Source organism: Hypomesus nipponensis, chromosome 17 (assembly GCF_054491055.1).
Source record: "Hypomesus nipponensis isolate SF chromosome 17, ASM5449105v1, whole genome shotgun sequence".
Lineage (NCBI taxonomy): Eukaryota > Metazoa > Chordata > Actinopteri > Osmeriformes > Osmeridae > Hypomesus > Hypomesus nipponensis.
Genome location: NC_140377.1, coordinates 1466428 through 1492153, shown reverse-complemented (window position 1 = coordinate 1492153; position 25726 = coordinate 1466428). Strand labels below are relative to the sequence as shown.

The 25726-nt window shown below is 49.6% G+C and overlaps 1 protein-coding gene across 1 annotated transcript; it reads right to left on the bottom strand.

Moving 5' to 3' along the window:
• Positions 1–379: 379 nt before the first annotated feature.
• scn4ab (sodium channel, voltage-gated, type IV, alpha, b) lies at positions 380–23963 on the bottom strand. Its single transcript, XM_084678634.1, has 27 exons — positions 23595–23963; positions 22760–22946; positions 22164–22301; positions 20795–20913; positions 20382–20471; positions 20109–20237; positions 18572–18663; positions 17966–18193; positions 17576–17639; positions 16982–17123; positions 16515–16718; positions 16351–16420; positions 15961–16199; positions 15542–15715; positions 15106–15462; positions 12988–13374; positions 11907–12030; positions 11120–11274; positions 10029–10202; positions 9755–9877; positions 9345–9629; positions 7720–7773; positions 7409–7546; positions 7118–7222; positions 5379–5649; positions 4413–5182; positions 380–4195 (listed from the first exon to the last, which is right to left on the bottom strand). Exons 1-27 carry the CDS (start codon positions 23702–23704, stop codon positions 3701–3703), a joined length of 5424 nt encoding a protein of 1807 aa, XP_084534760.1. The 5' UTR covers positions 23705–23963; the 3' UTR covers positions 380–3700.
• Between the last annotated feature and the right edge of the window lie 1763 nt (positions 23964–25726).

Sequence of the window (25726 nt, the reverse complement as noted above, 5' to 3'; positions counted from 1 at the left end):
TGGGATCCCAGATGTTGCAATGTTGAAAGGTTTCAGAAATATTTTAGATTAAAAAAAAACTAGAAACCTTTTTGTGTCGGGTTGTGTGTGAATAAAGAGTTTCGAAATGTTGAACAAATATTTTCCCCCCCAAAAATCTAAAAAACTTCTGGTCTGGTCAGGAATACCATGGCATCCCGAACGTTGCAATATGATTTTTTGGGGCTCAAACCATTTCAGCTAAACATTTTTTTATTTGAATTTCACCATTCGAATTTGAGCATCCTGAATTTTTCCTATCTGGACCCTGGAGAGTGAGGCGGATATATATATATATATATATATATATATTCACACACATAAATATGTATACTGTGAATGATACAATATACACACACGGTTAATTGGGACATTTTTATGTACGCATTTACATTTTATTACAGGAATATGCTTTATAATATTGACAATACAAAGAAATAAACCTACAAAAAGGGTCAAAACCATTACTATGCGTTGGAGATATACAGCTAACACACACACAGTTTTAGGAACCCCTACCCCCACACTGGCGCGGCACATCGAAAATACTAAAATTGAAAAAAAAATCATTTTAATGCAAAATTTGAGTCAAACCGTACACAGTGCTGATGAATGTGTGTACTGTTCCTTTAACATGCATCATCTTCGGTGTGGCACGAATACTGGAAGATGTACAAAAATAAACATAGTTCCTCCATTCATATCAACAGCCCTTGCAATGATTAAAACACTGGTTTAATTAAAGATTCATTTAGGTCTGATTAAAAATGTGAATCTGTGTGTGCAAGTCATCTTATTCCAATCAAAACACAACAAACTAAGAAGCCAGCCTGTGTGCATCCTAACGTCTGGGTCAGGTGGCCTACTGCCTCACAAGAGTAGAGCATCTGGGGTCAGGTGGCCTACTGCCTCACAAGAGTAGAGCATCTGGGGTCAGGTGGCCTACTGCCTCACAAGAGTAGAGCATCTGGAGTCAGGGGGCCTACTGCCTCACAAGAGTAGAGCATCTGGAGTCAGGGGGCCTACTGCCTCACAAGAGTAGAGCATCTGGGGTCAGGGGGCCTACTGCCTCACAAGAGTAGAGCGGATTTTATCTTTCTTTAAACCCAAAGCCACCACACAAACACACACTTAACATAAACAACATTCAGTCAATACGTTGAGCTCATGCCAGTGTCTTCGTAGCTCAACCTGATGAGAGGCTCTGCATGCTGTGACACCACGAGACAAGGTTACTAGGAGACAGTATTATTAGGAGACAGTATTATTAGGAGACAGTATGACTAGGAGACAGTATTATTAGGAGACAGTATTATTAGGAGACAGTATGACAAGGAGACAGTATGACTGGGAGACAGTATGACTAGGAGACAGTATGACTGGGAGACAGTATTACTAGGAGACAGTATGACTAGTAGACAGTATTACTAGGAGACAGTATGACTGGGAGACAGTATTACTAGGAGACAGTATGACTAGGAGACAGTATGACTAGGAGACAGTATGACTGGGAGACAGTATTATTAGGAGACAGTATTATTAGGAGACAGTATGACTGGGAGACAGTATTACTAGGAGACAGTATGACTAGTAGACAGTATTACTAGGAGACAGTATGACTGGGAGACAGTATTACTAGGAGACAGTATGACTAGGAGACAGTATGACTAGGAGACAGTATGACTGGGAGACAGTATTATTAGGAGACAGTATTATTAGGAGACAGTATGACTGGGAGACAGTATTACTAGGAGACATTATGACTAGTAGACAGTATTACTAGGAGACAGTATGACTGGGAGACAGTATTACTAGGAGACAGTATGACTAGGAAACAGTATGACTACGAGACAGTATGACTGGGAGACAGTATTATTAGGAGACAGTATTATTAGGAGACAGTATGACTGGGAGACAGTATTACTAGGAGACAGTATGACTAGGAGACAGTATTACTAGGAGACAGTATTATTAGGAGACAGTATGACTGGGAGACAGTATTACTAGGAGACAGTATGACTAGGAGACAGTATTACTAGGGGACAGTATTACTACGAGACTTCACTTCCTTAGGCCCCCTGCACTGCAACATGATTTAGTAAAATTTTGAACAGTTGTTTACATGTACAGATGTTTACAGTAGAGGGCTGGTGTCTGAGGAGATGAGGTATTATAGGGATATAATTCTGCCCCCCCACTCCTACCGTAGATGCAAAAGTGTTTCTGATTTTCCAGATAGATCATCATAAATGTTGAATTCCTTTGAGTTGTATTTTTATAAATGTTTGGTACAAACGTGAGGTTGTATGTGTAGATGAGCACATTGGGGACATGATAGTGACACATCAACATTAACTCACTTGCCTTCAAGAAGGGCCTTGACCTCAGGTGTGTGGTATCCAAAATAATACCATCGCTACTAAGACAGGATCAAGTTAAGACTTGGAGCATGTATTTCATCTACTGGTGGGAGAGACAGAGAGGGGTGGACTTGTGTAGTTTGTACAGAAGTGGAGGTCAGAAGCTGCTTAGATTCACTACAGCAATGCCCAGGACAGAACATTCAAAGCATCGAGCCTTTTAATTGCAGCAAGAAAAAAAACAACAATACCCAATAAAAAAAGAAAAAAAGAAATTACATTGCAGATTGTTAGTACGTAGATACAAATGACATGAAATCATATACTGGTATTTGATGTCTTATAAACAATTATATGTGTTCTTAGAGAACACACTAAGGCACTCAAAGGTGTTTGCTGAAATAGCTTAAGTATTCAAATTCCAAATGTAGATGTTTGATCTATCTATGACTGTTTCTACAAAAACATTTCAACAGTAATGAGGAGTGCAATATCAATCTGGATTTCACAGAATTTGACTCATCTTAAGGCACTGAGATCAAATAGCAAAACAATAAATCACCTGCTAAAATGAAATTAGGAAATCAATCATAATTTTCCTTCTAAATCAAATGTTATACTTCAAAATAAATTGTATTAAAATTAATTAAGAAACCAAGAAACATTTCAATAAATCAGTTTTCATAAAAAAAATAATAAAAGTTTCTACTTGTGGAAGACAACTTCCGTTACCAAACTCCGGTTGCAACAATTATTTAATGTACTGTAGAACTCCATTGCTAAGAAAAGCAAAAAGTTTAAACAGACTTGTGAATTATGTTCATCTGATGTTACTTGATACTTTTGACAGCATGAAAAAAAAAATCAGAAATGGCTCCTTCTAAAGGATTAAAAAAAACCTGTATTAAAAAAAACTTTAGAAAGACGCCATATCAGCATGGCGGGGAGAAAGGTCACCTCTGATAGTAAACGTTATCAGAACCACAGGTCTAAATCACAACCAGCGCACCAAGCCCCATGGAGCACCAGTAGATCTGAGCTCTATGGTCTTACCCAGAATGCTCTTTGGTTGGCCTTGGCATTGACAATCCTTGTAGGGCATCAAAAACATCAATTTGATTGACTGCTACATTAGTAGCTTCCTGTCTGGAGTCTCTGAGACAGCATATGGGCTCAGTCATGTTGAGTTGAACACAGGGTCAAACCGTAGTGATCTTAACATGGTCAGGAAGTCATGCCAGAGGCCATGGACAGCTTCCTTAAGGGAGACCAGCTGTCAGGGGTGTTAGCTTGTTGTTAATATCTTGTTAGCGTGTTAGTTCTTATACGATTGACTCCTTCAGGTCCTCACTGCGTACAGAGTCTGGTATGAAGATGGGGGCTGAGTGGAGCAGCACCTCGCTCTGCATCTTCACACGGGGACGGAGCTCACCAGCGCCCCCCGTCTTCCTGGAGACCACATTCACCCCCGTAGCCTCAGGCTTCCTCCCTGAGGGCTCCCCCAGGCCCTGCCTCCCCTCCTGGCTTCCGTACAGCTCGCTGATCCTGGTGAAGATCAGACCCTCTGTCTCCGGGGGTTCCTCGCCCGCCTGGGTCAGCTCCTGCTTCACTCGGAACTTGTATGATGCGTGTTTGACGGTGCGCACCAGGAGGTGCTTCCTATAGGCCCGCTGGATGACCGACGCTGCCACCTCTTCCTGCTTCCTCTTCAGGGTGCTGCTGATTGGCTCGTAGGACACCTTGGACGGGTTATTGGCCATGAACTTCTCCTCCATGCTGGCCTTCAGGCCGTCCATCCCTCCTGAGTCACCCAGCACCTAGACACAACACTAGATTATATGAATGCATGGACAAAACAGGCACATTTGCTCACAGCTCACGCTGTAAAAAAAACTGTCTAACATAGAATTATTGTAAAAATATATATATATTTACAATATGATATAATATGTCCCAAATTCGTCAACAGTTAAAGATGACAGGAAACAGTTACAATGAAGAATATTTTACATTCAAATACCCCCCCCCACTCACCTCAGCAGTCAGGGCCAGCAGTATATCCAGACAGTGGATCTTGTCTCCAGGCACCAGAGGCAGGTTCATGGTGATCAGCTTGATGGTGTTGGGTTTGGGGATCCTGAGTGGATCCAGCAGCGTGTCGCAGAAGGTCGACAGCTCGCTGTAGTTGATGAACTGCGTGGCCTTCGGGTCGAACTTCTCCCAGGTCTCGTAGAACATCTCAAAGTCGTCCTCGCACAGCGGATCTCCGCTCTCCTCCGTGGCCACGTTGAAGTTCTCCAGGATAATGGCGATGTACATGTTTACCACCACCAGAAAGGACATGACCACATAGCTGCAGAAGAACATGATGCCCACGCCGGGGCTGCCGCAGTCCCCCCGCACGTCCGTGCCGGGGTTCTCCACGTCAGGGTCGCAGTCAGGCGGCCGGCTGTTCATGATGGGTGACAGGAGGCCGTCCCAGCCGGCAGACGTGGTGATCATGAACAGGCAGATGATGCTGTTGCCGAACGTTTCGAAGTTGAACATGTCGTCGATGCCCGCCTCTTTTTTGACGTAGGCGAAGTTGGACATGCCGAAGATGGAGAAGATGAACATGATCAGGAAGAGGAGCAGGCCGATGTTGAAGAGCGCGGGAAGTGACATCATCAGGGCGAAGAGGAGGGTGCGGATGCCTTTGGCGCCGCGGATGAGGCGGAGGACGCGGCCGATCCTGGCCAATCGGATGACACGGAACAGAGTGGGAGAGACAAAGTACTTCTCGATGAGGTCAGCTAACATGATCCCTGGGGTGAAGACGGGGGGAGAGAGACGGGGAGTGGAGTGGAAACAAGTTGAACCAGAAGCGAGGAGGAAACTACTATACGATTTAGATTGTATTTTTTCAAGACACTCTAAAACTGCTTCTCATTGTAGTGGAATACAATAAATATGACCACGCAATTCTGTTTTCTCTCTCTCCTAGTCTGGGCGCGTACGCACCTGTAATGGAGAGGATGACCACCACAAAGTCAAAGATGTTCCATCCCACAGAGAAGTAATGGTGCCTAAGCGCTATCATCTTCAACATGCACTCTGCCGTGAAGACAATGATGAACACCAGGTTGATTAGGAACAGGATCTCATCCTTCTCTTTGCTCTGATCATCTGTTTCCACCATCATGGTCACCATGTTGAGGCAGATCAGAACCATGATGAAGATGTCGAAGAACTGCTTGTTCACCAGGTCAAACACCAGGCCTTGGAAACAGTTCTAGGAACGAGCGACAGAACCAAGGGGAAGTCACACAGCAAATCTCAACATGACTTTACAATCATCATATAACTTTATTGCTACAGTAACAGGGTCAGATGCAGCTCCAGGGTTTAGCTAGATGTTTGAATTAACGGTTCAATTTATCTGTAATTTCTATCATGCTTACGCACATCTCTATGGCAAAAGCTCAATCACCCAAATACTGGCTTTGACCAGTACACCAGGTGGTACTAGAGAGCAGGGGTGAAGGGGCAGCCTACCAGGGGAGAGGGGACAGCCTACCAGGGGAGAGAGGGGACAGCCTACCAGGGGAGAGGGGGGCTGCCTACCAGGGGAGAGGGGACAGCCTACCAGGGGAGAGGGGGGCTGCCTACCAGGGGAGAGGGGACAGCCTACCAGGGGAGAGGGGGGCTGCCTACCAGGGGAGAGGGGACAGCCTACCAGGGGAGAGGGGGGCTGCCTACCAGGGGAGAGGGGACAGCCTACCAGGGGAGAGAGGGGACAGCCTACCAGGGGAGAGAGGGGACAGCCTACCAGGGGAGAGAGGGGACAGCCTACCAGGGGAGAGGGGGGCAGCCTACCAGGGGAGAGAGGGGACAGCCTACCAGGGGAGAGGGGACAGCCTACCAGGGGAGAGGGGGGCTGCCTACCAGGGGAGAGAGGGGACAGCCTACCAGGGGAGAGAGGGGACAGCCTACCAGGGGAGAGAGGGGACAGCCTACCAGGGGAGAGAGGGGACAGCCTACCAGGGGAGAGAGGGGACAGCCTACCAGGGGAGAGGGGGGCAGCCTACCAGGGGAGAGAGGGGACAGCCTACCAGGGGAGAGGGGACAGCCTACCAGGGGAGAGGGGGGCTGCCTACCAGGGGAGAGAGGGGACAGCCTACCAGGGGAGAGAGGGGACAGCCTACCAGGGGAGAGAGGGGACAGCCTACCAGGGGAGAGGGGACAGCCTACCAGGGGAGAGAGGGGACAGCCTACCAGGGGAGAGAGGGGACAGCCTACCAGGGGAGAGGGGACAGCCTACCAGGGGAGAGGGGACAGCCTACCAGGGGAGAGAGGGGACAGCCTACCAGGGGAGAGGGGACAGCCTACCAGGGGAGAGAGGGGACAGCCTACCAGGGGAGAGAGGGGACAGCCTACCAGGGGAGAGAGGGGACAGCCTACCAGGGGAGAGGGGACAGCCTACCAGGGGAGAGGGGACAGCCTACCAGGGGAGAGAGGGGACAGCCTACCAGGGGAGAGAGGGGACAGCCTACCAGGGGAGAGGGGACAGCCTACCAGGGGAGAGGGGACAGCCTACCAGGGGAGAGAGGGGACAGCCTACCAGGGGAGAGAGGGGACAGCCTACCAGGGGAGAGGGGACAGCCTACCAGGGGAGAGGGGACAGCCTACCAGGGGAGAGAGGGGACAGCCTACCAGGGGAGAGAGGGGACAGCCTACCAGGGGAGAGAGGGGCAACCTACAAGGGGTCGGGGAATGGGCTTCTGGGGCTTCTTGGATCCCAGCTTCTTCATGGCGTTGTAGTACTTCTTCTGCTCCTCAGTCATGAAGATATCTTTCCCTCCAAAGTACAGAAACACACACACTCGGTTAGCATCACCCCCAATCCGCTTGACATATTCACACCATAAAAAGTGCATTATTAACGGGATATCAAGGAAGGTTGTCCTTTTCAGTAAAGTCAGTGAAGCCCAATGCGTCAGTGTCTTTCAGGAGATGTTGATATATTAACATCTTCCAGGGAGTCGACTTATCTTAGCTTTCTGCTGGTTGAAGTTGTCGATGATGACACCGATGAAGAGATTGAGGGTGAAGAAAGAGCCGAAGATGATGAAGATCACAAAGTAGACATACATGTAGAGGTTGGCCTCGTACACCGGCTGGTCCTCCACCTGGACGGAACACATCACAACAACAACAGCAACAACAACAACAGTAAACAACAACAGCGTCGACAACAAACATCTACTAAAGGTAGATGGCCACCACATTGTGGCGTTTTGATCAAAACAAACATGATGAGGATGGTGTGGTTGCGAGCGTGTTCTGAGACATGGCGACTCACATTGCGGGAGTCTACCGCCCCATACATGATGTCCATCCAGCCTTTAAACGTGGCCTGAAACACAAACACGCTTCCATGACTGCTGCTTCTATGACTGCTGCTTCTATGACTGCTGCTTCTACGACTGCTGCTTCTATGACTGCTGCTTCTATGACTGCTGCTTCTACGACTGCTGCTTCTATGACTGCTGCTTCTATGACTGCTGCTTCCATGACTGCTGCTTCCATGACTGCTGCTTCCATGACTGCTGCTTCCATGACTGCTGCTTCCATGACTGCTGCTTCCATGACTGCTGCTTCTATGACTGCTGCTTCTATGACTGCTGCTTCCATGACTGCTGCTTCCATGACTGCTGCTTCCATGACTGCTGCTTCTATGACTGCTGTTTCTATGACTGCTGCTTCTATGACTGCTGCTTCTATGACTGCTGCTTCCATGACTGCTGCTTCTATGACTGCTGCTTCCATGACTGCTGCTTCCATGACTGCTGCTTCCATGACTGCTGCTTCCATGACTGCTGCTTCCATGACTGCTGCTTCCATGACTGCTGCTTCCATGACTGCTGCTTCCATGACTGCTGCTTCTATGACTGCTGCTTCCATGACTGCTGCTTCTATGACTGCTGCTTCTATGACTGCTGCTTCCATGACTGCTGCTTCTATGACTGCTGCTTCTATGACTGCTGCTCCTATGACTGCTGCTTCTATGACTGCTGCTTCTATGACTGCTGCTTCTATGACTGCTGCTTCTATGACTGCTGCTTCTATGACTGCTGCTTCTATGACTGCTGCTTCTACGACTGCTGCTTCTACGACTGCTGCTTCTACGACTGCTGCTTCTACGACTGCTGCTTCTACGACTGCTGCTTCCATGACTGCTGCTTCTATGACTGCTGCTTCTATGACTGCTGCTTCTATGACTGCTGCTTCCATGACTGCTGCTTCTATGACTGCTGCTTCCATGACTGCTGCTTCTATGACTGCTGCTTCTATGACTGCTGCTTCTATGACTGCTGCTTCTATGACTGCTGCTTCCATGACTGCTGCTTCTATGACTGCTGCTTCTATGACTGCTGCTTCTATGACTGCTGCTTCCATGACTGCTGCTTCTATGACTGCTGCTTCTATGACTGCTGCTTCTATGACTGCTGTTTCTATGACTGCTGCTTCTATGACTGCTGCTTCTATGACTGCTGCTTCCATGACTGCTGCTTCCATGACTGCTGCTTCCATGACTGCTGCTTCCATGACTGCTGCTTCCATGACTGCTGCTTCCATGACTGCTGCTTCTATGACTGCTGCTTCTATGACTGCTGCTTCTATGACTGCTGCTTCTATGACTGCTGCTTCTATGACTGCTGCTTCTATGACTGCTGCTTCTATGACTGCTGCTTCTATGACTGCTGTTTCTATGACTGCTGCTTCTATGTCTGCTGCTTCCAGTTCAACAACATGCTGTAGTGTGAAGGGATGTGTGCGTGTGTGTGTGTGTGCAGGGGGGGATATACATGTGGAGTATGTGTGAATTTGTAGATTTGTAGAAGTTTCTGTGTGTTTCTGTGTGTGTTTCTGTGTGTGTTTCTGTGTGTGTGTGTGTGTGTGTGTGTGTGTGTCTCCAGTACTTACCACCTGAAACAGTGACAGGTACCCCATTCCCACACTGTCGAAGTTGACCTTAAGGTTCATCCACCTGACGTCAGTGTGGTTGTCTTCTATCAGAGACAGACAGTCAGATTTGTTATTGACCACGTCCGAGCTGAACATCTCCTCAGAGGTGGTGTTGAAGCAGTAGTAGAACTTCCCAGCAAACAGGTTGACCCCCATGATGCTGAAGATGAGCCAGAAGATGAGACACACCAGCATCACGTTGAAGATGGAGGGGATGGCCCCCACCAGCGCGTTCACTACCACCTGCACACACACACACACACACCCATAGACGCACAAACATACACATACATTCTGGTCAATATAAGACAGCAATACATGGCTGGTAAATATATGACCTTTGACCTTTGGTCATACGCCAAGCTCACCCTCATTCCCTCGAAGCGAGAGAGGGCCCTAAGGGGCCGCAGGGCCCTGAGAGTCCTCAGGGACTTGATTGGCCCCAGCTCAGAGTAGCCCAGCAGGTTAGCCGTCAGACTGATCAGCGACACCTAGGGGACAGTCAGACAACAACAGGAAGTTGTTTACATCCAGTAAGTGCAACGACAGGAAGTTGTTTACGTCCAGTAAGTGCAACGACAGGAAGTTGTTTACGTCCAGTAAGTGCAACGACAGGAAGTAGTAGATCATCTGTTTCCTTACGTCCACAATGAGGAAGTCGAGCCAGCACCAGGCGTTGGTGAAGTACGTCTGGAAGCCGTAGGCCACCCACTTCAGGATCATCTCAATGATGAAGACGTAGGTGAAGATCTGGTCAGCATACTCCAGGATGGTCTTAATGACACGACGCTGCTCAATGTAGATGTCCTCAAACGCCTGTGGAGAGAAGAGAAAAGAAAAAAGCAGAGGGAAGGAGAGGAGAGGAGGGGGGAGGAGAGGAGGTGGGAGGAGAGGAGAGGAGGGGGGAGGAGAGGGAAGGAGAGGAGAGGGGAGGGGTTGGGAGGAGAGGAGAGGAGAGGAGGGGGGAGGAGAGGAGAGGAGGGGGGAGGAGAGAAGAGGAGGGGGGAGGAGAGGGAAGAAGAGGAGGGGGGAGGAGAGGGAAGGAGAGGAGAGGAGAGGAGAGGAGGGGGGAGGAGAGGAGAGGAGGGGGGAGGAGAGGAGAGGAGAGGAGGGGGGAGGAGAGGAGAGGAGGGGGGAGGAGAGGGAAGGAGAGGAGGGGGGAGGAGAGGGAAGGAGAGGAGAGGAGAGGAGGGGGGAGGAGAGGAGGGGGGAGGAGAGGAGAGGAGGGGGGAGGAGAGGAGAGGAGGGGGGAGGAGGAGAGGGAAGGAGAGGAGAGGAGGGGGGAGGAGAGGAGAGGGAAGGAGAGGAGGAGGGAGGAGAGGAGAGGAGGGGGGAGGAGAGGAGAGGAGGGGGAAGGAGAGGAGAGGAGAGGAGAGGGAAGGAGAGGAGGGGGGAGGGGAGGGAGGGAGGGAGGGAGGGAGGGAGGGAGGGAGGGAGGGAGGGAGGGAGGGAGGGAGGGAGGGAGGGAGGGAGGGAGGGAGGGAGGGAGGGAGAGGAGAGGAGAGGAGAGGAGAGGAGAGGAGAGGAGAGGAGAGGAGAGGAGAGGAGAGGAGAGGAGAGGAGAGGAGAGGAGAGGGAAAGTTGACATAGCTGTTGTGGTGCAAGACCTTGTGGGTAGTTCAGTGTTTTTAGTCAGAGTAAATGTTGTTTCTGAAAACAGTTAGTCTTTTTCCTCAGTGATTAGTTTGTGTGTGGTTGGTTTCAGACCAGCATGGTGGGTGTTCATCTCTCACCAGGGCTCCACTGCTGAGAAGAATCATGAAGATGATAAAGGTCTCAAAGTAGTTATGCTCCACAATGGTAAAACAGGTTTTCCTGAAGTTCCACCAGCGTTTTCCAAAGCTTGTAGTGATGTCCTGGTCTAGACATGGACACCGCCTTATGCAACCTGCCAGGGAGGAGGAGAGGGAGGGGGGGAGGAGGAGGAGGGGAGGAGGAGGAGAGGGAGGGGGAGGAGGAGGAGGGGTGGGAGGGGGAGGAGGAGGAGGAGGAGGAGGAGGAGGAGGAGGAGGAGAGGGAGGGGGAGGAGGAGGAGGGGAGGGAGGGGGAGGAGGAGGAGAGGGAGGGGGAGGAGGGGTGGGAGGGGAGGGAGGAGGGGGAGGAGAGGGAGGGGGAGGAGGAGGAGGAGGAGGAGGAGGAGGAGGAGGAGGAGGAGGAGGAGGAGGAGGAGGAGGAGGAGGAGGAGGAGGAAGGGAGGGAGGGAGGGGGAGGAGGAGGGGGAGGAGAGGGAGGGGGAGGAGGAGGAGGAGGAGGAGGAGGAGGAGGAGGAGGAGGAGGAGGAGGAGGAGGAGGAGGAGAGGGAGGGGGAGGAGGAGGAGGGGAGGGAGGGGGAGGAGGAGGAGAGGGAGGGGGAGGAGGAGGAGGAGGGGAGGGAGGGAGGGGGAGGAGAGGGAGGGGGAGGGGGAGGAGGAGGGAGGAGAAGAAGGAGATGGAAAAGAGAGGAATGGAGGAAGGGAGAAGGTTGAAAGAAGACCAAAGCTGATGATGCTGACTGTTTCAAGACAAGATCCTCAGTCTTACTCTCGCTGTAGCAGTCAACGGGCAGGCTGGCGTCTGGCTCCTCCTCCAGCTCCTCCTCCTCCACCTCAGGAGGGTTGTCCACCGTGCTGCAGGCTGATGAGTCATCCCCTCCCAACTCCTTCAACTGGAAGACAGGGGGTCAGGTGGCTGAACGGTGTGGGAATCGGGCTATTAATCAGAAGGTTGCCGGTTCGATTCCCGGCCGTGCAAAATGACATTGTGTCCTTGGGCAAGGCACTTCACCCTACTTGCCATGGGGAGAATGTCCCTGTACTAACTGTAAGTAGCTCTGGAAAGGAGCGACTACTAAATGTAAAATGTGGGACAGGAGAGAAGAGGACAGGACCGGTATATTTCAATTCTTAAATGATCTAAAGATTCTCAAACATGAAGCATGTTCTGGAGTACGGACAGCATAGTGTCCTGCACAGACAGCTGTCTTACACGACTGACAGAACAGAGCTGGTATCAGTCTTCATGTGTCATATATGTGCATGTGACACATGCACATTCTGATAAACGCGTGCACGAACACAAACATGCATAGGTATACTAATGATAGTATACAGTAGATATGATGTACGGTCCTGTAGGTGTCTGAGTTTCTCTGAAGCTGCAGTCTGTCTTAGACAGTCACCAATCACATCTCAGTCTGAAACACGCACACACCCACATACACGTGCACACACACACACACCAGACGTGTAGTGGAGGGGGTGGAGGGGTTGAAATGCCAGAGGTTTAGCTGTAAGAGGAGCCATCATGTGAATCAGGCAACCTGATCTCTCTCAGGACCCCAGGTTACTCAACCTCTCCAACACTCCCAGCCCCAGCCTCTCTGCCCCCTATCCACAGCCCCAGACCAGACCCAGCCTCACCCTCAGCCCCAGCCTCACTCCCAGCCCCAGCCTCACCCTCAGCCCCAGCCTCACCCTCAGCCGCAGCCTCACTCCCAGCTCCAGCCTCTCTGTCTCGTATCCACAGCCCCAGCCTCACCCTAAGCCCCTTCCCCCCCTATCTGTCAATCTAATCAAGACAGACTAGTCAAAGGAAGGAAGCATCTGGACAAACGTGGTCTCACTTTGATATCCTGTATCGTGCCTTCCTCGTCTCCCTCTGAGCTTTCATCATCGTCATCCAGGTTGTCGATGTCTGACTCCCCGGTGGCGATCGGCACTTTCACAGTTAAGTTCCCTGAGTCATCCGAGGTCACCAGGGTCAGCGCCATCTGGTCCTTCTTCACCTCCCCGTCTTCATCCCCCTCCTCCCCCTCGCCGCCCTTGCCATGCGAGCGCCCCTTCCTCCCCAGCAGGGCACCAAGCTGGCGGAGGAGGAAGGCTTTCAACCAATCGATACCGTTGGTGATCCTGGCGACGGCGATCTGGAGGTTGTTCATCTCTCCGTCTTCGTCTGACGAAGCCAAGCCACTGAAGGAGCTGAGAAGCAGAGCTAGGAAGAGGTTCAACACCTGAGGAGAGGAGAGGAGAGGAGAGGGGAAGGGAGGCAGGGGAGGGGAGGGGAGGGGAGGGGAGGGGAGGGGAGGGGAGGGGAGGGGAGGGGAGGGGAGGGGAGGGGAGGGGAGGGGAGGGGAGAGGAGAGGAGGGGAGGGGAGGGGAGGGGAGGGGAGGGGAGGGGAGGGGAGGGGAGGGGAGGGGAGGGGAGGGGAGGCAGGGGAACGGAGAGGAGAGGAGAGGAGAGGAGAGAGGAAGGGAGGCAGGGGAGGGGAGGGGAGGGGAGGGGAGAGGAGAGGAGAGGAGAGGAGAGGAGAGGGGAGGGGAGGGGAGGGGAGGGGAGAGGAGAGGAGAGGAGAGGAGAGGAGAGGAGAGGAGAGGAGAGGAGAGGAGAGGAGAGGAGAGGAGAGGAGAGGAGAGGAGAGGAGAGGAGAGGAGAGGAGAGGAGAGGAGAGGAGAGGAGAGGAGAGGAGGCAGGGGAGAGGAGAGGAAATGAAGAGGTGAGGTGAGGTGGTAAGAAGAGAGGAAAGGTGAGGAGGAAAAAGGAGGAAAGGGAGGAAAAGAGAAGACAGATGAGAGAGAGATCATACACTTGTTTAAAGCTTCCATGGAACCTAACCAAGCTGTCTAATAGGATATGGTGTTCTATGACCTGTGTGACCTCAGAAACACTTGGTCAGTCAAGGCATTGGGGCATCCCCTTCCCTTACACACAAGTGCACACACACACACACCCACACACACACCACACACACACACACACACACACCCACACACACAGTCTGTGCCACTCTGCCACCTGTGCCAGGGAGCCTAGCTACTCCAAGGTCAGGTCTGCTGCTCTGAATCCTCAGTATATAAATAGATGATGGTGTTGTACTAGGGGCTTAGTGAAAACAAACACAATGCCTTATTAGCCTCCGGTATCTGGTCACACAATCAAACAAAACACACATCTACACACACACATCTACACACACACACACACACACACAGATAGCTTGTTTGTTTGGCTCCTCGTGTGTTACCTCATCTGAGCAGCTGTTTCCTCTTCCTGCCTAGAATAACTACAGAGGAAACATTATCGTGCCACACAGCGAACGGCCTGCTTGTCCTATCAGATATACAGCTTATATAATGAACCCTGGACACACTTGTCAACGGGCAGGCCTGTTCATTCATGACACACCGACACACTCCCTTAGAACATGCTCAACACTTCCTGCGTGTGTATGTGTTAGTGCGGGATAGTTAAGTGGTAGTTAAGTGATAGTTTAGCTGTAGTTTGGTGGTAGTTAAGTGCTAGTTTAGCTGTAGTTTAGTGGTGGTTTCTAGGTAGATTAGTGTTATTGAAGTGGCATTCATGTCTCTTTCTGACCCTGTGATTAAATGCATGGCAGGACAGATGATCAATTAAACAACGTTTTAAAACAGCTTCAGTCCTTTAGACAACACCAGACCTCAATCCTAGATCATCTGGAATCTGCCAACAATCTATTGTAGGACCAAAAAAAGTACAAACCAGTCAACATACTAAAACATTAAAATAGTGGAGTGTTACAGCTCAAGATAAGAGACATTTAGTTAATAACTTATTGCCAGGGATTTTTAAGTGGTGTGCAAAGCCAGGTAGAGTTAAAATCTTTGTCTGGGAGTGTTCAATGTGCAGTGTGAGTATGTGTCCGGATGTGTGAATCCCATCTTATGCACGATTAGAGATCCTTGTCTGTGGAAGCACCGTTACTCACCACCAGGTTCCCGATGACCATGACCATCATGAACACGATGAGACACATGCCCTGGCCGGCCACCTCCATGCACTCCCACATGGTCTCTATCCACTCGCCGCACAGCACCCGGAAGATGATCAGGAAGGCGTGGAAGAAGTCGTGCATGTGCCATCGCGGCAGCTCACAGTCCAGAGAGATCTTACACACACAGTCCTTGTAGCTCTTGCCGAACAGCTGCATGCCGACCACGGCGAAGATGAACACGATGATGGCCAGGACCAGGGTCAGGTTGCCCAGGGCGCCCACTGAGTTCCCGATGATCTTGATGAGCATGCTGAGGGTGGGCCACGACTTGGCCAGCTTGAACACTCTCATCTAAGGACCAGAGAGCCATGGTCAGGGCTGTGTCTGTGTGTATTTACAGATTAGTATGTGTACATTTGGCAGGACTAACCAATCGGAAGGAACGTAGGACAGACAGCCCTTCCACGTCGGCCAATCCCAGCTCTACGAGGCTCATGGTGACGATGATGCTATCGAAGATGTTCCAGCCCACCTGGAAGTAGTTGTAGGGATCCATAGCCAAAAGCTTCAGAACCATCTCTGCTGTGAAGATACCTGTAAACACCTGGAGGAGAGGAAATACCTGTAAACACCTGGAGGAGAGGAGAAGAGAGGCGAGGCGAGGATAGGAGAAGAGAGGAGAAGAGAGGATAGGAGAGAGGATAGGAGAAGAGAGGAGAGGCAAGGCAAGGCAAGGAGAGAAGAAAACAGAAGAGAAGAGAAGAGGAGAGGAGAGAAGGGAAGAGGAGAGGCGAGGAGTAGAAGCAACACAGCTTAATACAAACAGCCAGGTGATGGAGCAGCTCCTACCAGGTTGCCGATGGACAGCATCTCGTCAAACTCAGGGGTCATGGGGTAGTGTTCCATGGCCATGAACATGGTGTTGAGCACGATACAGATGGTGATGCCCAGGTCCACAAACGGGTCCATGACCAGAAGCAACATGTAGTGCTTCAGGGTGACCCAGGCAGGGCAACAGTCCCACTTCAAGAAGATATCTGCAAACGCGTACCAGCATGGAGGGCATGGTCGCTGCTCCTGCTCAAAGTCTGGAGAGAGAGAGAGAGAGAGACAGAGAGCGAGAGGGTGGGTGGGTGAGGAGGAGAGAGAGAGAGAGAGAGAGAGAGAGAGAGAGAGAGAGAGAGAGAGAGAGAGAGAGAGTGGGGGAGGTGGATGCGTGTGTGTGTGTGTGTACCTTACCATCCATGGCATCATGTTTATGGACTGGTTTATCTCCACCGTCCTGACTTTCCTGAGCTTCCGCCAATTGCTACACACAGACACACACGTAAGAGATGCGTCAGTCCATCAATCAGACCTGCTGCTCTCAGACCAGCTGGTCCAATCAGATGTGTTGAAGTGACCTCTGTTTCCTTCCTGATCCGGATCTGCTCCATGATGCGAGCGTACTCCTCCTCCTTCTCCTTGGCCTCAGCCAGGGTGGCCTCGTTCTGCTCTGCGTACGCCATGGCAACCACGGCCAGGATCAGATTGATCAGGTAGAAGGAGCCCAGGAAGATGATCACCACGAAGAAGATCATGTAGGTCTTCCCTGCTGCTCGCAGAGTCTGGACACACACACACACACGTACACACACACGTACACACACACATGTACACACATGTACACACACACGTACACACACGTTCACACACGCACACACACACACATATGCAGACACAAACAAAGTCAACTTTAAATAGTCTCATTGTCTTGGTATATATTATTGTTGTCTGTATGTGTGTGTGTGTGTGTGTGTGTGTGTGTGTGTGTGTGTGTGTATGCATCTGAGATCTAGTCAGGTCAAACCATGACATGACAGGGTCTTACCAGCATGAAGAGGTTCTCCCAGAAGTCCTGAGTCATGAGTCTGAATAGAGCCAGGAAGGCCCATCCGAAGCTGTCGTAGCTGGTGTAGCCATAGTTTGGGTTATTCCCTGCTTTCAGACAGACGTACCCTTCAGGACAATTCCTGTACACACACACACACACAACATAACAATTTAATGGATTGTGTTGTTCAACTGTTTCAGACGCTCAATCACTCTACATTATCTCTAAATGTGCCAAACCCATCCGCCTTACAGTTGTTTGGTACATTTACATTTATTAATTTAGCAGCCGCTTTTATCCAAAGCGAGTTCCAAGAGAGAGCTTTACAAAAAGTGTGTGGTCAATGATCGTGAACAACATTGTGGTACAATATTTGTTTTTTTCTTTGTTTTTTAATTATAAAATATGCATATGCTCTGCTTTGTAATTTTTCCTTCGAGTAACAACAAAGAATTAATCCAGAATTTTTCTTTTCAATAGTTTTTTGTAATACTTGTTACATATACGTGTTTATATAAATTTGTAGATGTTTGCATATATTGATTTAAATCTGTTATAATCTGTCTTCCACTGCATGTGGTGGTGCGGTACCCTGCATCACTGCTGTTCCCACAGAGCAGAGGATCTAGAGCTCCAGGCAGGAAGTAGTAGTTCTCTGGAGACATGGAGAGCAGAAACCACCACACAAGGATGGTTAGAGTTAACAACTCTACAGGGCATGACATAGTATACAGCTAGAACACACTTCAGTATTCTACAGACCCATGCTAATATCGTACCAGGCAGCTGGGGTTACACGTAGGCAGGTTAGATTAGGTTTATTTTTAGGTTATTCCAGAAAACATTGACGACTCAATATGATGATGATTACTATGAACTAAATGAGACTTTTAAACGACATATTAAACGTTAACAATCAAATCTTACTTCCCAAGCTTATTTCCACAGTGCTGCCCTCCTGAGGTGACTAGTGGATATTACCGTGATTATTGATGTAATCCTGGTAGTTGAAGGTGTTGTTCCCCTCGAGGTCGTAGGTGATCTGTGTGGTCACGTTTGCAGGCCACAGTACACACTTCTGTCGCAGGTTCCCCATGAAGAGCTGGAGACCGACGAGAGCAAAGACGCTGAGGCAGAAGACTGTGAGGATCATCACATCTGCCAGCTTCTTCACAGACTGGATCAAGGCTCCCACGATGGTCTTCAGACCTGGGGATGGCACATTAACACACACACACACATTACAGTTACAAACACAAACACACACACACACACACACACAGACAAATGAAGGAATATATTCACACAAACAGACTCAAAGAAGCACACAGAGATGCTCATACACACACAAGAAGCATGCACATATACATTCACACCGACACACTAAAACACACACAAACACACACACACGTGCAAAGACAGCAGTGACATACATTTTGTCAGTAAAACTTGGCTTTGAACAGGTAGTAAACTCAATTGGCAGTTTATCGACTCCAACTTCCTGTCTATACTTCCTGTGTAGGAGCCTCATTACCCATCATGCAGCAGGACTACAGGCAGGGGATGCATTGTGGGTTGGGGACGTACCAGGAATCACGGTGATGGTCTTGAGGGCCCGGAGCACGCGGAACGTCCTGAGAGCCGACACGTTCCCCAGGTCCACAAACTCTGTGACATACCTGCGGCACAAACACCACCTGACCTGTGAGGAACCTCTGACCAAAAGCTAAAAGGCCACGCCCAGGGGGCCCCGCCCAGGGGGCCCCGCCCAGGGGGCCACGCCCAGGGGGCCCCGCCCAGGGGGCCAGGCTCAGGGGGGCCCCGCCCAGGGGGCCACGCCCGAGGGGCCACGCCCAGGGGGCCAGGCTCAGGGGGGCCCCGCCCAGGGGGCCACGCCCGAGGGGCCACGCCCGAGGGGCCACGCCCGAGGGGCCACGCCCAGGGGGCCCCGCCCAGGGGGCCGGGCTTGGGCACCCAGACATGTGAAACTGATGAGAGTTGTCACTCTCCAAGGGGATCTGAGGGTTTCTATGGTAAAAGATATGGTTGTACAGCTGCTATATTTAGAACAGGCCAACTGTGCAGTTGTCGGGCCAAATGGCAGCGTTATCTGTGAGCTGGGCCGGGCCCCAGACACACACACACCATATGGACAACTAGTTAGAGCCTTGGCGTCATGTACCAGCACTGATGCACCGACAGGACCCAGATAGCAAGAGGCATCCCATAATGAGCAGGGACATTACACGGGTCTGGGGCTTATCGGAAACAACCTCTCTTCTGATTAGAAATACTGCCTCTTACAGGGAGGGAGGGAGGGAGGGAGGGAGGGAGGGAGGGAGGGAGGGAGGGAGGGAGGGAGGGAGGGAGGGAGGGAGGGAGGGAGGGAGGGAGGGAGGGAGGGAGGGAGGGAGGGAGGGAGGGAGGGAGGGAGGGAGGGAGGGAGGGAGGGAGGGAGAAAATAACTTTTTATGTCCACCTTTATTGCTGTCAGCCTGACTGGCTGTCTCCTTGCTTGTTGGCTAGCCGGTCTGTCTATCTGCCTGTCTACCTGCCTGCCTGCCTGCCTGTCTATCTATCTGCCTGTCTGCCTGTATGTCTATCTGCATGTCTGTCTGTTTATCTGCATGTCTGTCTATCTGCATGTCTGTCTATCTGTCTGTCTGTTTATCTGCATGTCTGTCTATCTGCATGTCTGTCTATCTGTCTGTCTGTTTATCTGCATGTCTGTCTATCTGCATGTCTGTCTATCTGTCTGTCTGTTTATCTGCATGTCTGTCTATCTGCATGTCTGTCTATCTGTCTGTCTGTTTATCTGCATGTCTGTCTATCTGCATGTCTGTCTATCTGTCTGTCTGCATGTGCGCTCGGGCGGAGGCACCTGGGGGCCTACTGGGCTGGGGGGCTGCTGGGCTGGGGGCCTGCTGGGCTGGGGGGCTGCTGGACTGGGGGGCTGGAGGGGCTGAGGTGAGTGAGCGAGAGGGAGGGGGGCAAAGCAAGGGTAAACTCATCGTGGACATTAGTGATGTTGTTAACATCCTGCCCTTTGACCTTAGTTATACCCTAACACATTCTAGAGTATGTGCATGTGTGCATGTGTGTGTGTGTGTGTGTGCACACTCACGCCATGCTTATGACCATGAAGTCCAGCCAGTTCCAAGGGTCTTTGAGGAATGTGAAGTTGCCCATACAGAAGCCCCGAGACAACACCTTGATACTCGCCTCAAACGTGTAGATGCCAGTGAACACATACCTACGACCCAGAGAGAGGGACAGAGAGAGGGAGAGGGGGTGAGGAAAGAGAGTAGGGAGAAAGAAAGAGAGATAGAGGGCAGGAAGAGGCTCCCTCCAGTCTACTGACATATTTCACTGTTTCACAGTAGATCTGCAGACTTACTCCACAGTTTTGCTCCATGCCGGAGGGTCGCTCATGGTCATGAAGACGCAGTTAGACAGGATAGTCACCATGATAAACATGCTGAATAATTTACTCAGGTGTTAAAGACCAACTGCTAGAATATGGACACTGTTCTGTACCACTTCTACACACACACTCATAAATACCCACAGGTACTTCAAGGTATAATTATCATACCTCATGATACCTTGACATGCATACCAGCATGCTACCATTACGTATAGACACATACATACAGTACAATGTTACGACTATCTATAGACTGTTTCTAAAGAGATATTCATGACAGCATGGTATGTCAGGGATTCAGCCAATCATGACGGGACATTTCTAAAAGAATCTTAGGACATGTTAGAAAGGACCTTGCAGCATGTTGTGACAGTAAAGGATATGAATGTATGAGGATCTTAATGGACGCTCTGCGCAGGACACTGAAGGGAGACAGCATGTAGCAGGCAGGCTCCGCATTGAACCTGAAGATGGTGTTTCCCTTGGTGATCACGATGAACGTCTGGAACAAGACACACACACAAACACACAAACAGACACACACACAAACACACATGAACATGTAGACAAACCCAACATGGTATGAAAACTCCTTTCTGCTGTAATTGGCTATAAAATTGGCCAGCTATAGGACTTCCATTACTCTTAATAACGAGAACAGGTTAACTCTTAGCTATTGCTCTCTTAAAACTGGTGCAGGCAAGTTTTGCAAAGCTAACTGTTGTAGATCCTATGTCTCAATCACATGTAAGAACACACATAACACTATCATAATGAACATAAACATGGCTAATGTTAGTGCTCGCTACTTTCAAACAAGCATGTTATTATTGGGAAATTCTAAAATAGAGTTTTAACCTATTGCTGAGGAGCTATCAAAAAAATAACTAGCCTAGGATAATGTTACTGCTCAAACCCGTTCGATGACAGCTAGCTACTGATAGCTAAGCTAGCTACTTTTACAGTGTTAGTTAGATAAACTTCACCTTCATAATTGTTTATATACTTCGAAATGTACAATTTGAACCCCTTTCCCCTCTTGCTTGAAGGGCAGCAATATAGAATCATATGTACATCGTCAATGGTCTTTTTGGGAAGATCATCCAAACTCCTCCTACTTTAAGCTACCGGAAGTTGTTAACCTGACTGGTGCAATATGCTGAAGTGATGACTGCATATCGTGAATTGCACAGAACGTTGCTCCAATCAGCTAGCCTGACGTTGTCATACTCTTCTATTCTGACTATTCTAGTCAGAATATGAGTCTGAAACCGCTCCGTTGGGCTGTGAGTATGGGGAGTGTTTCAACCGAACCCCCCCAAAAATGCCTCTTCGGTGAATTGGATAGACCTACAACCAATCAGAGCAACGTTATATTTTGTTTGTTGAAAACGAATTCAACCCAAGCGCTCTTTGGTGACGTAGTTGATTACGTTGCTGTTGATCATCTGTCCATCATCGTATAAAGCCCGCCCTGACAATTTGATTGGTCCGAACAGCTACTGTTCTGGCATATTTTTTCACAAAACTTTGTGGGCGGGGCTAAGTTGGGCTGGCAGCCAGGCTGCCAATCAGCAGTTCCATCTGGGAGTTTTTTGTATGTGCATTTTGCATTCACTGGGCAAAGCAACACCTTGCATAGGGCGCAATACGCATCATTTTTTCTGCAATCAATTAACAGAAACGAACGCATTATTTTAACAACCCTAGCGTGAACGTGTTTGAGTGTGCATGTGTTTTTATTTGACTGACTTTCTGTGCTTGGTAGTAAGGATCAAGTTCCTCCAATGGAGTGTTGAAAAGCTCAGGGGGCGGGTCTCCATAGATGAAGGGGAGGGTCTTGCCAGCCTCGAGGTCGCTGGTTGGCTTAGGCAGGTCCTCCTCTGCGACCTCAAGACGAAAAGAAAACAGTGTGAGAGGAGAGAACAGAGAATCCTAAAGCAGATTGGAGCAGAGCAGAGTACTATAGAGTACAGTGGATGGGGCTGGGCAATATATCGAATATTAGCAATAATTTTGACTCTGATGTAAAATTTGGAAATATTGTGAATATCAGTCCTTTGCTGGTCCTTGTGTTGCTTGTGTTTGAAGATCACCGTCTGGCTCCTCTGTGTACACGCATACACAGTTTGTGCACAAACTGCATGTTTTTGGAACCTTCCAAAAAGTTTTCAAAACAAGACGTTTTTTATTTTATTTACTTTTTTCCAGAAAAATACCAGAAAAGTATACTTAAGTACAGTAGTTTGTACTGTACTTAAGTACAGTATTTGTATGATCTGGTCTTGGGTGTGTGTGTGCACTGTCTGTGTGCCATGCTGGTGTGTGTGTGTGTCTTCATCTTCCACCTCGATGTTTTGGGCTTTCTTCCTCTCCTGCTCTGCCGCCTCCTCGGCCGCGCGCCGCTCGATCTCTGCCAGAGAGGCGGGGCAGAAGCGCCGGAACACCTCGGTGCCAATCGGAGGGAGCAGGGCGGCCATCTTGGCATCCTGCAACGCCAAGCGGCTCACCACACCTGGGTCTCTTAGCAACGGACTGCCGAGGGAGGGGCGGAGGGGGGAGGGTAGGGAGGAGGGAGGGTAGGGAGGAGGGAGGGTAGGGAGGGGGATGGATTGCGGACCGATGCATAGGGGGTGGACAGTGGGTGGAGGGGGGTTGGGGAGGAAGGGGTAAAAAAGAAAGGAAGAAAGAGAGTGATGGTGGAGGAGGAAAATTATAGGGGATTGAGAAAGAAAGAGTGGAAAGAACAGAAGGAAAAACAAGGAGGAAGGAGGGAGAATTAAATTGAGCTTTTTTCTATCCGTGCCTTATTGGAGTGTTCGCAATCTACAGGAGTAAACAAGTCCTAATTTATCCACTTTACAGCCAGGGAAGATGACAACATAGGCATCATTGACTTTTTTGATGTAATTCCTTTATATATTTTTTGTAACAACACTAATTAGCCATCTATACAGAATGTCAATAAATCCCGATAATCAAGATCACAATAATACTCAAGCAGCCTCAAATCTTATTTGAAACGTTTCTCCTTTCAAAAATACAAACTGTCCACTGAGTAAAACTTTTAAAATATATATATCTGTATTCAAAATAAATTACAATTGTGGAAAAAAGTTGAAATACAAAGGAGAAGGTGATAAATAAGTCAGTACATGTCTCCAAAGGTAAACTGAGACTTACAGTAGTTGAGGACATATTTTTTTAGGTCCCGTTTTCTTAAGACAACGCTGTCCGTTCAAGCGACGCAGTCTAGACAAGAAGTCCAGCAAAGACACTTTTCGTGTAGGCATAGTGGCACACGAGTCTCTCTCTCCTTAATCTAGATAACCTCACCGCAGAATCTCTCTTTACAAGAAAGATTTCTCTCTGGTCAGTCTCTCTCTTTCTGGTCTTACTTCACATGCCCATTGTATGTCCTCCTTTTCTCTGTCTCTGTGGTCTCTCTCTGGTACACTTGTGTCTTGTCTCTCTCTGCTACTGTGGTTCTGAAAGATCCAGCAGTTCACTTGTCTTTTACAGAATCATATCAGCAGGCAACAGATGAACTAACCAGACCTAGAACTCAACCCAGCGGAACAAAACAATGCTCTATTTGTCTGTGCTCATCCATAGATTCCCAGAATATCTCTAAATTCCTCCTTTTCTCTCTCTATCCTTTCTTTTTTTCTTGCACACTCTCTCTCTTTCTTTCTTTCCCCAAAAAGAGATTTTGTTCTGCTGTTTGTAAGAAGGGTCTGTCCCCTATGGAAGTTTAACCTCACACACACACACACACTCACACACACACACACACACATTCTCACAACAACGGACAGAAAGAAGCATCCCATAATTTTGGAGCTGTTTGCGAACTTTGCCTGGCCAACAGATTTTGTTGATTCACACAGGAACGATGGTCTTACACATACTGCACACACAGCTGTGTTTGTTACATAGAGGAAGCATGTTCTGAGAATATACCATCACCTGTACATGTCTGAACGTCCAGTGAATAGAGCTCTACTACTTGAGACATTCATTTCCCAAGTCAGTGAGGAGATCAGGGCTCAGTATAGATGCAGGAGAAGCCCTCTCACCCATATGCTGTGTGTGTGTATGTGTGTGTGTGTGTGTGTGTGTGTGTGTGAGAGAGAGAGAGAGAGAGAGAGAGAGAGTGTGTGTGTGTGTGTGTCAGAGAGAGAGAGAGAGAGAGAGAGAGAGAGAGAGAGAGAGAGAGAGAGAGAGAGAGAGAGAGAGAGAGAGAGAGAGAAGAGAGAGAGAGAGGGCGAGTGAGCGAGCGAGAGAGAGGGAGAGAGAGATAGAAGGTCAATGCAAGACACAGAGAGAAAGTTAGTTGACAGACAGACAGTAATAGTGACATGGATTCTAAGGGTGAGGGTGGGTTGAAAGGGAGGGTGAGGGTGGGGTATGTGTGAGGGTGAGGATAGGGCAGACATTGAGAGTGATTATGAGAGTGACAGTGTCGATGAAGAGAAAGAGTGTGTGAAAGAGTGTGTGTGTGTGTGTGTGTTTGAGGATTCCCAGAAGTCCCCACTGCCGATCCAGTCACAAAGCTCTTTATTCTCCTCTGAAAAACCAGAGGAATACAGCTCCCACTCACTCTCTCTTGACATCCCCCAGTCCTTAGTTTTTTCCCCATCCCTTCCTCTCCCTCGCTTCTCCTCTCGACATCCCTCAATCATTCAGTTTTACTCTGTTTGAGGACAAGAGTGTGTGTGTGTGTGTGTGTGTCAGCAGCCAGAGGATACCCTGGGAGTCTGCAGCTCTGCTGGGGTTTATAACAGCACCAACAATGTTTCCCCGTTTCTGCATTATAGTTTCCCATTCATCAGTCTGTTGCACCTGCATCTCCAGGGTGAGAGGTGAGAGGACCAGGGGTTATGGGAGGGGTGACAGACCATCACCAGGAATGAACATGGAGGTTATGATGTGTGTGAAGGGGGGGGTGGCAGAACTCTGAGGTTGTCATGGCGGCGGCCCTGCTCAGCTGCTGCAGAACATCTTGGGAAGGTGTTGCGTTACAGCCCACAGATGACTCTGCTCATTCCTCCAACACTATTCCTCGCTTCTTCTGTATCTCACTCCTCCTCTCTCTCCCTCCTCCTCCTCTCTCTCCCCTACCTCCTCCCCCTCCTGCTCTCTCTCTCTCTCCCTCCCTCCCTCCTCCTCCTCCTCCTCCTCCTGCTCTCTCTCTCTCCCTCCTCCTCCTCTCTCTCCCCTCCCTCCTCCTCCTCCCCCTCCTGCTCTCTCTCTCTCCCTCCCTCCTCCTCCTCCCTCCTCTCTCCTCCCTCCTCCTCCTCCTCCTGCTCTCT

Excerpts from the sequence above, each read along its gene's own strand:
- scn4ab (XM_084678634.1), bottom strand. The coding sequence starts at position 23,704 with ATGCCTACACGAAAAGTGTCTTTGCTGGACTTCTTGTCTAGACTGCGT. Across the intron at positions 20,914-22,163 it reads CTTACTACCAAGCACAGAAA|ACGTTCATCGTGATCACCAA; the intron begins GTCAGTCAAATA and ends GTCTTGTTCCAG. Across the intron at positions 7,774-9,344 it reads ACCTGTCACTGTTTCAGGTG|GCCACGTTTAAAGGCTGGAT; the intron begins GTAAGTACTGGA and ends TTTGTGTTTCAG.